The sequence below is a fragment of the Gorilla gorilla genome, chromosome 19 (assembly GCF_029281585.2).
Source record: "Gorilla gorilla gorilla isolate KB3781 chromosome 19, NHGRI_mGorGor1-v2.1_pri, whole genome shotgun sequence".
Classification (NCBI taxonomy): Eukaryota; Metazoa; Chordata; class Mammalia; order Primates; family Hominidae; genus Gorilla; species Gorilla gorilla.
In genome coordinates this window covers 50,446,775-50,460,433 of record NC_073243.2, presented here as the reverse complement: position 1 = coordinate 50,460,433, position 13,659 = coordinate 50,446,775, and the positions used below count along the sequence as shown (strand labels likewise).

At 37.5% G+C, this 13,659-nt stretch overlaps 1 protein-coding gene across 1 annotated transcript in view; it reads right to left on the bottom strand.

The window, feature by feature from the left end:
* Positions 1–13,303, bottom strand: part of PDE4D (phosphodiesterase 4D) — an 800,884-nt gene extending 787,581 nt beyond the window's left edge. Inside the window, exon 1 of the mRNA XM_031003276.3 lies at positions 12,701–13,303. Coding sequence (XP_030859136.1) covers positions 12,701–12,963 — 263 coding nt within the window. The 5' untranslated portion in view covers positions 12,964–13,303. The remainder of the gene's footprint in view (positions 1–12,700) is intronic.
* Positions 13,304–13,659: the final 356 nt, after the last annotated feature.

Genomic DNA, 13,659 nt, shown 5'->3' with positions numbered 1-13,659 from the left:
TACACCTCTTATGTAAAAACAACCCTGAATCAAATGTTCTCCATTGACCCCTTTTCACCAAGGACATATATTTCTCCTACACACACATATTTTTATGAGAATATTTTTATAAGGATGTCAACTTCTATACAAGCCACATGTGTAAACTAATAAACTGAGATTCCACACCAAAAAAGGGCTCTCTCTCTACCTTTCTGTTAACTACTATTTTGTAAAATCTTTGAATATTCATTGTTATAACTTCAATACACATACAGGGTAGGGTAACAAATGTGAATGTGATTCTTAGCCCAAAGGAAGGTAATGCTGAAAGAAAGAACACAGGATGGAGAGTTAGGAAGACTTGGGTTCAAGTTTTAATGCTATTGGTTTCATAGCTGTTTAGCTGAAAGATCTTGGTTATGTAAGAACTTTTTCTGGGCCTCAGCAGCTGCATATGTAAAGTACGGTTAGTAATACTTACATCCAACCTTGGTTGTTTTAAGGGGATAATGTACACAAAGTACCTGACACACGGCAGGAGCTAAATCATTGATGTCTATGTTTTTTTTTATTATTGTTATTATACTTTAAGTTTTAGGGTACATGTGCATATTGTGCAGGTTAGTTACATATGTATACATGTGCCATGCTGGTGCGCTGCACCCACTAACTCGTCATCTAGCATTAGGTATACCTCCCAATGCTATCCCTCCCCCCTCCCCCCACCCTACCACAGTCCCCAGAGTGTGATATTCCCCTTCCTGTGTCCATGTGATCTCATTCCCACCTATGAGTGAGAATATGCGGTGTTTGGTTTTTTGTTCTTGCAATAGTTTACTGAGAATGATGATTTCCAATTTCATCCATGTCCCTACAAAGGACATGAACTCATCCTTTTTTATGGCTGCATAGTATTCCATGGTGTATATGTGCCACATTTTCTTAATCCAATCTATCATTGTTGGACATTTGGGTTGGTTCCAAGTCTTTGCTATTGTGAATAATGCTGCAATAAACATACGTGTGCATGTGTCTTTATAGCAGCATGATTTATAGTCCTTTGGGTATATACCCAGTAATGGGATGGCTGGGTCAAATGGTATTTCTAGTTCTAGATCCCTGAGGAATCACCACACTGACTTCCACAATGGTTGAACTAGTTCACACCACCACCAACAGTGTAAAAGTGTTCCTATTTCTCCACATCCTCTCCAGCACCTGTTGTTTCCTGACTTTTTAATGATTGTCATTCTAACCGGTGTGAGATGGTATCTCATTGTGGTTTTGATTTGCATTTCTCTGATGGCCAGTGATGATGAGCATTTTTTCATGTGTTTTTTGGCTGCATAAATGTCTTCTTTTGAGAAGTGTCTGTTCATGTCCTTTGCCCACTTTTTGATGGGGTTGTTTGTTTTTTTCTTGTAAATTTGTTTGAGTTCATTGCAGATTCTGGATATTAGCCCTTTGTCAGATGAGTAGGTTGTGAAAATTTTCTCCCATTTTGTAGGTTGCCTGTTCACTCTGATAGTAGTTTCTTTTGCTGTGCAGAAGCTCTTTAGTTTAATTAGATCCCATTTGTCAATTTTGGCTTTGGTTGCCATTGCTTTTGGTGGTTTGGACATGAAGTCCTTGCCCATGCCTATGTCCTGAATGGTAATGCCTAGGTTTTCTTCTAGGGTTTTTATGGTTTTAGGTCTTAACGTTTAAGTCTTTAATCCATCTTGAATTAATTTTTGTATAAGGTGTAAGGAAGGGATCCAGTTTCAGCTTTCTACATATGGCTAGCCAGTTTTCCCAGCACCATTTATTAAATAGGGAATCCTTTCCCCATTGCTTGTTTTTCTCAGGTTTGTCAAAGATCAGATAGTTGTAGATATGCGGCGTTATTTCTGAGGGCTCTGTTCTGTTCCATTGATCTATATCTCTGTTTTGGTACCAGTACCATGCTGTTTTGGTTACTGTAGCCTTGTAGTATAGTTTGAAGTCAGGTAGTGTGATGCCCCCTAACTCATTTTATGAGGCCAGCATCATTCTGATACCAAAGCCGGGCAGAGACACAACCAAAAAAGAGAATTTTAGACCAATATCCTTGATGAACACTGATGCAAAAATCCTCAATAAAATACTGGCAAAACGAATCCAGCAGCACATCAAAAAGCTTATCCACCATGATCAAGTGGGCTTCATCCCTGGGATGCAAGGCTGGTTCAATATACGCAAATCAATAAATGTAATCCAGCATATAAACAGAGCCAAAGACAAAAACCACATGATTATCTCAATAGATGCAGAAAAAGCCTTTGACAAAATTCAACAACCCTTCATGCTAAAAACTCTCAATAAATTAGGTATTGATGGGATGCATTTCAAAATAATAAGAGCTATCTATGACAAACCCACAGTCAATATCATACTGAATGGGCAAAAACTGGAAGCATTCCCTTTGAAAACTGGCACAAGACAGGGATGCCCTCTCTCACCACTCCTATTCAACATAGTGTTGGAAGTTCTGGCCAGGGCAATTAGGCAGGAGAAGGAAATAAAGGGTATTCAATTAGGAAAAGAGGAAGTCAAATTGTCCCTGTTTGCAGATGACATGATTGTATATCTAGAAAACCCCACTGTCTCAGCCCAAAATCTCCTTAAGCTGATAAGCAACTTCAGCAAAGTCTCAGGATACAAAATCAATGTACAAAAATCACAAGCATTCTTATACACCAACAACACACAAACAGAGAGCCAAATCATGAGTGAACTCCCATTCACAATTGCTTCAAAGAGAATAAAATACCTAGGAATCCAACTTACAAGGGATGTGAAGGACCTCTTTAAGGAGAACTACAAACCACTGCTCAAGGAAATAAAAGAGGATACAAACAAATGGAAGAACATTCCATGCTCATGGGTAGGAAGAATCAATATTGTGAAAATGGCCATACTGCCCAAGGTAATTTACAGATTCAATGCCATCCCCATAAAGCTACCAATGACTTTCTTCATAGAATTGGAAAAAACTACTTTAAAATTCATATGGAACCAAAAAAGAGCCCACATCGCCAAGGCAATCCTAAGCCAAAAGGATGTCTATGTTATAATTAATCTAAGGTTATAAAGCTATATTATTATGAACCTAAGTTTTTTTATTCCAAAATGAAATCATGTAATTTCTTCTCAGGTCAACTTTTCAAGATCTCCTTTTGAGAATAAGTGCCTCATCTGAAATACTTGGAGAGTATTTATATCCTTAAAACTGCACGTAAAATGATTTTTCTGTTTTGCTTATTTACAGTAGAAGAGACTGATGTGTTAAGATGGTATAAAATTGAAGTCTAGTAAAAGAGAATTTTAAATTAGAATCTTTCCAGTGATCTATACATTTCCCTATCTGTTACCTAAAATTATGCCTTTCAGATGGTGGCCTAACGTGAATACCACCAATACCTTCATTCTGAAGGCCCTGAAGCCTATTTATGAGTCACAGAATTATTAAATAATTCTGTTTCCTGTTTTTACCCATGTAGCATCTACCTTACTTTCTTACAGCAGCAAGTTGGAACTTGTTTCTAATTGCTTATCTTAAATAGACTGTAGTTTGTTATCACTTTGTAAATTTTATTAGTCATTACTTTTTACTTGTAAATGCCAAATGCCTTTATAACCATATGACTTATTAATAGAGTCTCCAAGTCAAAAAGGTTGAATAACTAAGGTCAAGTATCAAATGGCCAGAAGACCTGGAAATATGTGATTTCAATATACTGAATGAATCACAGCTTTAAAAACATGATTTTTTAAAAAGCAAAACCATTTAAAAAAGACATAATTTTGCTACATTAGAGATAGTAAAGCTTCTTCCTGAAAGTGCTACTTGAAGAACAAATTTGGTAGCTTTCTATCTAAGAAAAAAAAAGTGCTGAAACTCCTTTAGTTATCTGAATACATAGGAGCTTTTCAATTATAAAGAAATTTACACAAAGAATAATTTTTAAAAAATCAAAGCCATGATTTACATTATTTTAATGAGCTTTAAGATTCAAGTTTTTATTTTCTTCTTATCAACATTTCTGCCAAGTTTGCAAGACCGTGTCTTCTTAAGAAGAGATTTTACCATCAGTAGCAACGGCTTCAGCTCATACGAACAGGCGAACAGGCTTCACATCTTTTCTCTTTAAGATAAATGTCAATGGTCATGGGAAGTACACATGAATAATAAGCTGCGAGGTTATCCAAGGTTTTCTTCACTTTTTTCTCAATGCCAATTGTCATAATGTAATCCCTGTAATTCCTTAAACATGACAAGCCAATCGGCATGTTCTTTAAAAGGAAAATCTTCCTCAGGTCTTTTGATTTCGTGGAAAGCCAACTATGCCTTTCAAATGGTACAGACACCCTCAACTTGCAGCGCCTCCACCTCCCATGATTCCCACAGAGGGCAACAGCCAGTTATGCCACAGACATGGCTGAAGGTTAGGGCTGACTGGTCTTCCACAAACATTCCAGCAGCACTTCCTGGTGTGCTTCTCAGATGATTTCCCCCAGAAACTTGCTCCCCACCTTCTGGTATTACACTTTGCCTACAGCCCTCCTCTGGGTTCCTAGTTCCCAGGAGACTGGCAGCAATGCTCTTCTCCGGGTATTATTACCATAAGAGACAGAGAAAAGATAACCTTAAAGCTAAGCAGGGCAGAAGTAAGAGAGATGGAACGAGGGAGAAAGAGACCTCAAAGAGAAATCACTAAATAATGGCTTTGAAAATCTACTCAGTTGTTTGTGTGTGTATATGTGTATTTTTACTCTACAAACTCTAAGTGGCTGTGTTTCTCTTTTATAGGTGACAAATGGTTTCTTTCCCCTTCTGTGACTTGCAAATTTATAATATATTTCTCTCTTAACAACCATAAAAACAACTACAGTTGCTGAAGAAATAATGACTCAGAAAGCAAATGTTTACTTTTAAATATGAGCAACTTTACATCTAATGCCAATGCCTGATAAAGAGAAATTTATAGTAAACAAAAAATATGGCCAAAATCACTTATTTAGCTTCCTAAACACATTTAAGATTTATTAAAAGTCTCCTAAAAGGCCTTTTGAAAGTCCACCTAAAGAAATTATTTTGTTGTTAAGATTGTTACTAAGTACTTCTTCTACTGCTGGATATGTTTTAATTAAAAATACATACGTGTACACAAGAATTATAAAAATTATACAGTTGAGTATTACCTAGTCACCATGATTCCTAAAGATATCCTACTGCCTAATTTCACTTATATACATGCTGGAACATTTTCCTCCATTCAGTGCATCGAGCACAGTATAAATTGACAATGTTTTCATCTAGTCCTTAATCAGGAATATAATCCCCATGAAATTACTTATATTAGAAAACTGTATTTGGTTTTAATTATATTTGGAATTAAAAATGTTTTTGAGAGATATATCATAAATAACAAACCTGATGCATCTTAGTGAATGCTACCCATGAATATTAGTTTTTAAATGGTTAATGTTTTCAAAGTAGATTGAAAATATTTCACTGTGTAGCCTAAACTGACTGTTAAATTCAGGAAATTACATCTTCATTTCCGTTATAGTAAAATGACTCAATGTTTTTCATTGTGACATTCACTTAGATTGGAGTGTGATACTGACAGCTGTAGTAACAATATTTTAAGAGTATAAACAGTTGGGTTTTTAGAGGCAAATTGACATAGAGTTGTGCATTGCTTATTCTAAGTTCTGAGAAATGTGTCATTAGGCAATTTCATCATTGTGCAGACACGTTAGAGTGTACTTACACAAACCTAGATGGTATAGCCTATTATACCTAGGCTATATGGCATAGCCCATTGCTCCTAGCCTACAAACCTGTACAGCATGTTATTCTACTGACTATTGTGGGCAATCATAACACAATGGTTAAGTATTTGTATATCTAAACATAGAAAACGTACAGTTAAAAATACAGTATAAAAGATAAAAAAATGATATACCTGTATGGGGCACTGACCATGAATGCAGCTTACAGGACTGGAAGTTGCTCTGGGTGACTCAGTGAGTGAGTGGTGAGTCAATGTGAAGGCCTAGGACATTTCCACACACTACTATAGACTTTATAAACACTGTACACTTAGGCTACACTTAATTTATAAATATTTTTATTTCTTTGATATAAGTTAATTTTGGTTACTGTAACTTTTTACTTTATACAACTCTTAATTTTAATTTTTTGGCTCTTTTGTAATAACACTTAAAACACTAACATTATACAGCTGCACAAAAATATTTTCTTTATATCTTTATTCTACAAGCTTTTATTTTTAATTTTTTTTTTTACTTTTTAAATATTTTTGTTAGAAACTAAGACACAAACACACATTAGCCTAGGCTTACACAAGGACAGGATCATTAGTATCATTATCTTCCTCCTCCATATCTTGTCCCACTGGAAGCTCTTCTGGGGCAATAACATGCATGGAGCTGTCATCTCCTATGAGAACAATGCCCTCTTCTAGATACCTCCTGAGGGACCTACCTGAGGCTGTTTTATAGTTAACTTTTGTATATAAGTAGGAGGAGTACTCTTTAAAACAATGATAAAATACATAAATACATAAACCAGCAACATAGTTATTATTAAGTATAATACATAACTACATATGCTATATGTTTATAGGACTGACAGCATGGTAGGTTTGTTTACACCAGCATGCCCACAAACACAAGAGTAATTAATGCATTGTGCTATGACTTCACTAGGTGATTGGAATTTTTCTGGTCTGTTATAATATTATGGGACCACCATCAAATATGCAGTCCATCATTGACTGAAATGCTGTTACATGTGTGTACTGTTGAGCATTTTAAAAAATGATCCAGGTATATATATATGTGTGTATATATATATGTAGGTATATAGATATATATATGTGTGTGTGTGTGTATATATATAGGTATACAGGTATATATATGCATATAGGTACGCATATGTGTATACATGCATATAGGTACGCATACGTGTATACATGCATATAGGTACGCATACGTGTATACATGCATATACGTACGCATACGTGTATACATGCATATACGTACGCATACGTGTATACATGCATATAGGTACGCATACGTGTATACATGCATATAGGTACGCATACGTGTATACATGCATATAGGTACGCATATGTGTATATATGCATATAGGTACATGTATGTGTATATATGTATATAGGTACATGTATGTATATGTATATAGGTACATGTATGTATATATATGTATATAGGTACATATATGTATATATAATATATGTATATAGGTTCATATATGCATATATATGTATACATATACACACATATTTTATATATATATTCGCAACTCAATTCCTATATTATGTACTAAAAAAGAGCAAGCTGCTTAAGGACATATATACATATATATATATTATATATATATATATTTCTTGCTCTTTCTCATTTTATAGTACGGCATATTATGGAGATATATATACATGTACCATCTCTATATATAAAATGGTAAACACACAAACAGGACACATACATATGAAGTTAAAAGACAATGACATTCAAGGAGGAACACACTGATTTCAGGATCCTCTGCGAAGGAAGAAGAATAGGATGGGTGATAGCTTTAGACATTATCTGTAACATTTTATTCTTAAAAAAAAATAAAAGAACTGACGCAAACAATGACAAAATTTTGGCATTTTAAAAATCTGAGTCTGGGGTCAGGGGAGGGGGGAGGGATAGCTTTAGGAGATATACCTAATGCTAAATGACGAGTTAATGGGTGCAGCACACCAGCATGGCACATGTATACATATGTAACTAACCTGCACATTGTGCACATGTACCCTAAAACTTGAAGTATAATAATAATAAAATAAAAAATAAAAAAAATCTGAGTCGTGGATATACAGATGTGTATTATAAAAATATGAAAAAATTATAACTTAAGTGATTATAATACTAAATTACTTTTTAAAAGAATATGTGAAGATAACAGGTTTTATGATTTAAATATGACTAAACAGCAACTTTTAAGTTCCCAAAGACTGAAAACCAGCATTTCTACCTTGTTCTTCTAAAACTTTATTTAGGCCTTACACCCCAAAACTGTGCTTAAAATTCAATGAGGAGAAAAGCCTGAAGAATGTGAAGAACTTCCTGATTTCAATTTTCCTGAAATAAACTAGTACTGGAAGTTAAGTTTTCTTCACCAGAGATTCCACTGACTTTGTAGTTCCTGCTGATGATAGAGGGAATCCCCTACCAGATGAAATCTGAATCATGTCTATAATCACTAGAACTACAAGGCATTACATGTTAAGTAAAAGCAGTCAAAAAGATTAGTGAAAAGCAGAGACACAAGAGAGTTCTAATCCTAACAGATGGTGCCAGACCAAAACCAGTGCTCAATACATACTAGCTAGTGATAAAACTATTACTAATAAGCATTGAGAGTATCAGAGACAAGAGGCGCAATAGAAATCTGTTCCTTGAAAGAAGGAACGGATTACTTCCAGTTGGGAGAACTGGAGGAACCTTTTAGGAAAACCAGGAATTTGAAAGATGTATTTTTGCAGTGGGCAGAGAAGAGACACCAAACCCCACAGTTCTGCCTCAGTAGTATCTCTCATTTCTGCCTTCTCCTTTCCTACAGTAATAAAACTGACATACACTCGTTTCTTTCAACTCTTGTCTCTTCACTCTAATTCATCCACAAATGACTGACAGAGTAATCATCTAGAAATTTAAACATGATCCTAAAGGTTCATGCAGACCAAGGCTGGAATAATGGGCATAGAGTACATAATAAAAAAAAATACTAGCTTATAATGACACCCACTAAGGGTCCAGCCCTGTGCAACCACTTAATTTATACATAATTGTACTTAATTAAACCACAACCCCCCAATAGATACTATTCCCAGAAAACTGACTAACGGGGAAACTGAAGCACACATTAAGTAACTTGACCAAAGTCACACAATTACTAAATGCAAAGTAAGAATTTAAGTTTAGTCTCTTTTTCTAACTGCTTTGGTGCTGAGTGACATAGCACCTAGAGTATGCTGTCAATTCAGTAGCTATTCTTTAAATGGATCATGAAAATCCAAGAGAAGTCTAGATAAAAACTACCTGGTAAATATAGCATATAGAAATGAAATAACAGGATGTTTACTTAAGAAAAGAGAAGTCCCTTACAATCATGGCTCACTGCAACCTCCGCCTCCTGAGTTCAAGTGATTCTCGTGCCTCAGCCTCCTGTGGAGCTGGGATTACAGGCACGCATCACCATGCCTGGCTAATTTTTTGTATTTTTAGTAGAGACGGCGTTTCACCATGTTGCCCAGGCTGGTCTCAAACTCCTGAGCTCAGGGACTCTGCCCTCCTCAGCCTCCCAAAGTGCTAGGATTATAGGCATGAGCCACCATGCTTAGCCCAAGAGAAGTCTTTTTTAAGAGCATGAGAACACTAAAATATTGATTAATGAATTTGTTTAGCAGACATTTATTAAGCTTCCACCATTAACCAGCCATCATGCCAAGCATGGGTATACCAAAATGAATGAACAGGGCCCTGGTTCTCTGGTGGGTTACTCCAAGCCACTTGCCTTAGGGCTTCATAATGGAAGGGAGCAAAAATTCAAGCTGTAGGATTCCCAAAGCAGATCTTGGATCCATGGATGATAGTTACAGGGAAGGAGACTTCTACTGTTTAGAAGCAAGGTCTTTCCAATCAACAGCCCTATCAAACAACAGAAGTGCTTCTGTATAATCTTCATCAAGGAGGTTTGACGAGAGGTTCAAGGACTTGTTATTACAGATGTTATTCTAAGAATTCAACCATGGCATAGAGGGTAAATCAGATAGCCCTTAACATACTATATAACCAAGATAGGTTAGCCACCAGCACTTTACCTTATGCCTTGGAACAGAGCTATGTTTCCCAGCCTCCTTTGCAGTTAGATGTGGCCATAGAACTGAGTTCCAGCCAGAAGAAAACGAGTATAAGTGACATGTGCACTTCCCGGCCTGTCTCATAAAAGCTCACACATACCATCATCTTTCATGGTCTTTCTCCTGATTCATCTGAGCCTGGCAACCTTGGGAATCACATGTTGCAAATAATGGAACCACAGGATGGTAGAATTCCAGGTCCCTGAGGCACCCAGTGGCTAGGGCAGGCTGCCTCCCCACAAAAAGCAGAAGCAAGAAATAAAAATTCACTGTGTCAATCCAATGAGATTTGCAGACTATTTTGTAGAACAGCAAGATTATCCTAGCTAAAACAGATGCCTTCCAATATTATTGATTTATTCTACCATGGTATAAATTATTGGAAACCAACAAATGGTTCTTGCTCAACTTTGTAATAATTAGGTACAGAATAAACATGTTAGACTCAGTAGGTATTAAGTGTATGCATAGCGAATGGAGGGGAATACCAGGAGCAGGAAACCAACACTGTGAGGCAGAACACTGTACTAGCAACAAATTAGATACAAATATATTTATATTTATGTCAGAACAATTTGAAACATATTTTCAAAATTCTCCATAGTGCTTAGTACAAACTGTGAAAGCACAAATGAGATTTTTGTCAAAAGATGCCTGTGGATATTATGAACGTCTTGGGGCTCATTCAACCAATATGGAAAACTTGAGATACTCTTTCCAACTCCCTTGCCTGATAGTTTTAGTCCATAGGGGAAACTGCTTCCTTCTGAGTTACTGAAAATCGACACCATGATTTTTATTTCTGGTTTCCATTGCTCTCTTTATGCTTTTCTTACTGGGCTGTGACCTGATACACTAAAATGAAATATTGATAGAAATTGTGCTCATGAAGTTTTTCCAAACAGCACCAGAAAAGGAAGTGCCAGAAATGTCAGAAGAAAGCCTATTTTCATGGGATTTCCTGCCTTCCTTACATCCCGACATGTCTAAATAGTTCAGATAACCTCCAGCTGAACTCTAGGTTGCTCCACTCAGACTGAAATCAAACAGCTGAGCTGGGTTGAGGGCCACTCATTCAGCAATAGGTGCAATTTAGGAACTGCAGTGATAAAGCAGCGCAACCAAAAGGGACACCGGACACGGAAATTCTGGTCCTGGCTCCGTAGGAACTCATGCCAGCTCTCCTGCTCTGGCACCCGATGCCTGGCCTTGAGCCAACCTTCTCCTTCAGTGCATCTCCCAGTGTTTATTCATGCCTTTCTTTTATTCACTGTTTGTTGCTCACAATTTTTTCCGAAAAGAAAATCTTCCTCAAAGAGAAGCCATCATTTCCCAATAATTTCTTTAAGACAGAAAAAGTCAATGTTTGTCTCACTCCTCTTATGGCCATTACATCTACCAAACTCAGAAATGCCATCTAGGTGTTAAAATCTTGGGGACAATAAGAACACTTTCCCAGTCAGAGATCTAGCTACTTAAAACCAAATTTTTGAGGTTGGTCATGTCTTTGGGTGTGACATGCCTTTTATTTCCTTTGTCATTGACTTTCATCTATAACATCAATGCATTCCTGAGCACGGTCTTGTCACTAGTTTAGGTTTTAATTCCTTTTACTTTTTGCTGCTTTCCTCCTAAAAGCCTTCTTTCTGCTTTTTTTTTCCTCCCATTGCTAACGTACATACTGTTTAGTTATGGCAAAACTGTAAAAAATTATTTAGTCATACAGTTTCTCAACTAACACACTCATTCTTTTTTGTTGTTTTCTTTATCATAATTTATACTCATCTTATCAAAATGTAGATGTAATGTACAGAACCTACTACTACCTGAAATTATCTAAGTGTGTAACGTAGACCCTAGTACTCGGACTCACTGATCAGAGCTTGGAATGGCCTCTACTCAGGCAGAAACTCCAAATACTCCAAATAAGCTCACATGATGGTCTGTTTTAATATTTGGGTTTTTCTTCTTCTTTTTTTTTTTTCAAGAGCAGGAAAAGATCACGAATCCTCCAGAAAAATACATGGAAGCATATGCATGAAACAAATTCACCCATTATAAAGAAGATAAAAATATTCACAAAGAAAATAAAAAGATTGGCAAAATATTCTAACAATCCAAATTCAAAGAACACAACAATTCTACCAAGTACCAGCCTGCAACTTTCTGCGTAGAATTCCTAACCCCTTTCTTCTTTCCTTTGGAAAGACATGTTTAAGATTATGAATACTGTATATCAAAGTCAGGAGTGAGGAAGGGCTTTATGAAGACACACCATTACACACACACTGTATGTGTCTCTGTTCAAGTGGGGATCATGCAGAAAACAGAGCAAACTATGATTTTCCTCCCCTCATTTCTGGTCCTTTCTTTCCTCAGCTGTTGGGGAACCTGGCAGGGAAATTAGTTTAAGGAATCAAAGAAACGCCACTACGTACGTATGGGAATAAAACTGCATTCTTATTTGACATCTGGCATCCAATTTTCTTGTAGGAACTTGCAATAGGAATTGAACTTTGAGAACCACCCACCTCAACCACTCCTAGTACCAGTCTCCAGGATTCTTGCCCTGACTTGGACATTTGTGGGATTTATGGTTAAGGGAGATTACTTGGCCATAAATCCCCGGTGAGGAATGATGATGGTCCTCCCTCCCTACCCCCAAAATTAAAGGCGCGAGAGCAGGAATCCCTGAAGGGAAACGGCCACCATTTCTGCGAGGTCTGCGCAAACCTTACCATGTATGTGCCACCGTGAAACGCCGCTGTTTGGGGATGTTGCTGCTGAGAAGCATTCTGCGCAGAAGCCTGGGGGAATTTCTCGGAGAGATCACTGGAGAGAGCTTGGGAGAAACCGATTTCCTCGCTGTCTTGGACTTCTCATGCTGCAACAGGTTTTCTCGCAAGGATTTCACAAGGTCTTCGTTTAGCCACGGGTTTGGACAATGCGGATTATCCACTTCAGGTACTGTTAAAGTGTCTGGGCTTGTCTGCTGAGCCATTTTCCTGGTCAACTTTGTACAGCTGGCAAGAATCCAGGGCAACGTGGTTCCCTCGCTCACGGTCCCGGAAATGTCCAGGGAAGCAGGTCGGAGCCTGCTGCTGTTAGTGCATTCAGTCGCCTGCCTCAGTCTCTCTGTAGAGCCTGGAGCTGGGTGCAGAGGAGGCGAGCGCACTCCTCCGCGGAAGCGTATTAAACGTCACCCCTCCTCTCCCAAGCCCCTGCCAAAGATCACTGACAAGCTCGCATAGCAAATGAACAAGGAGGGAAAGCACCGCGCTCGCACGGCTTTGTCCGTGCTACAAAGCAGCCTGTTAAACTATTGGAACTAATGCGCCGCAGCTGCGCGAGTGACTTCTGCTGCTTATGTACATAAAAAGTCCTGGGGGGAGGGCTTAACCATCAGATGCCTGCTGCTGGGTTGTTTGGCTAGTCTTTCCATTTGCTTATTCCTGAATCCAAAGGAAAGAAAAACTTTGAACTTGACCTTCCTCTCCCGCAGGGCTATTTATCTCCCTACAGTCCACGTTCATAAAAGAAAAATGCCAATCCTTTGTTTTTTTTTCTCTCTTTTTTTTAATAAGGGAAGAATAAACAAGCACTAGCTACACAAGGAGAAATACTTCCCTGCTTACTAAACTCAATCTGATGAACCACATAAGACAAATCCCATGAGAATGAAATTGACTTTTTCTCC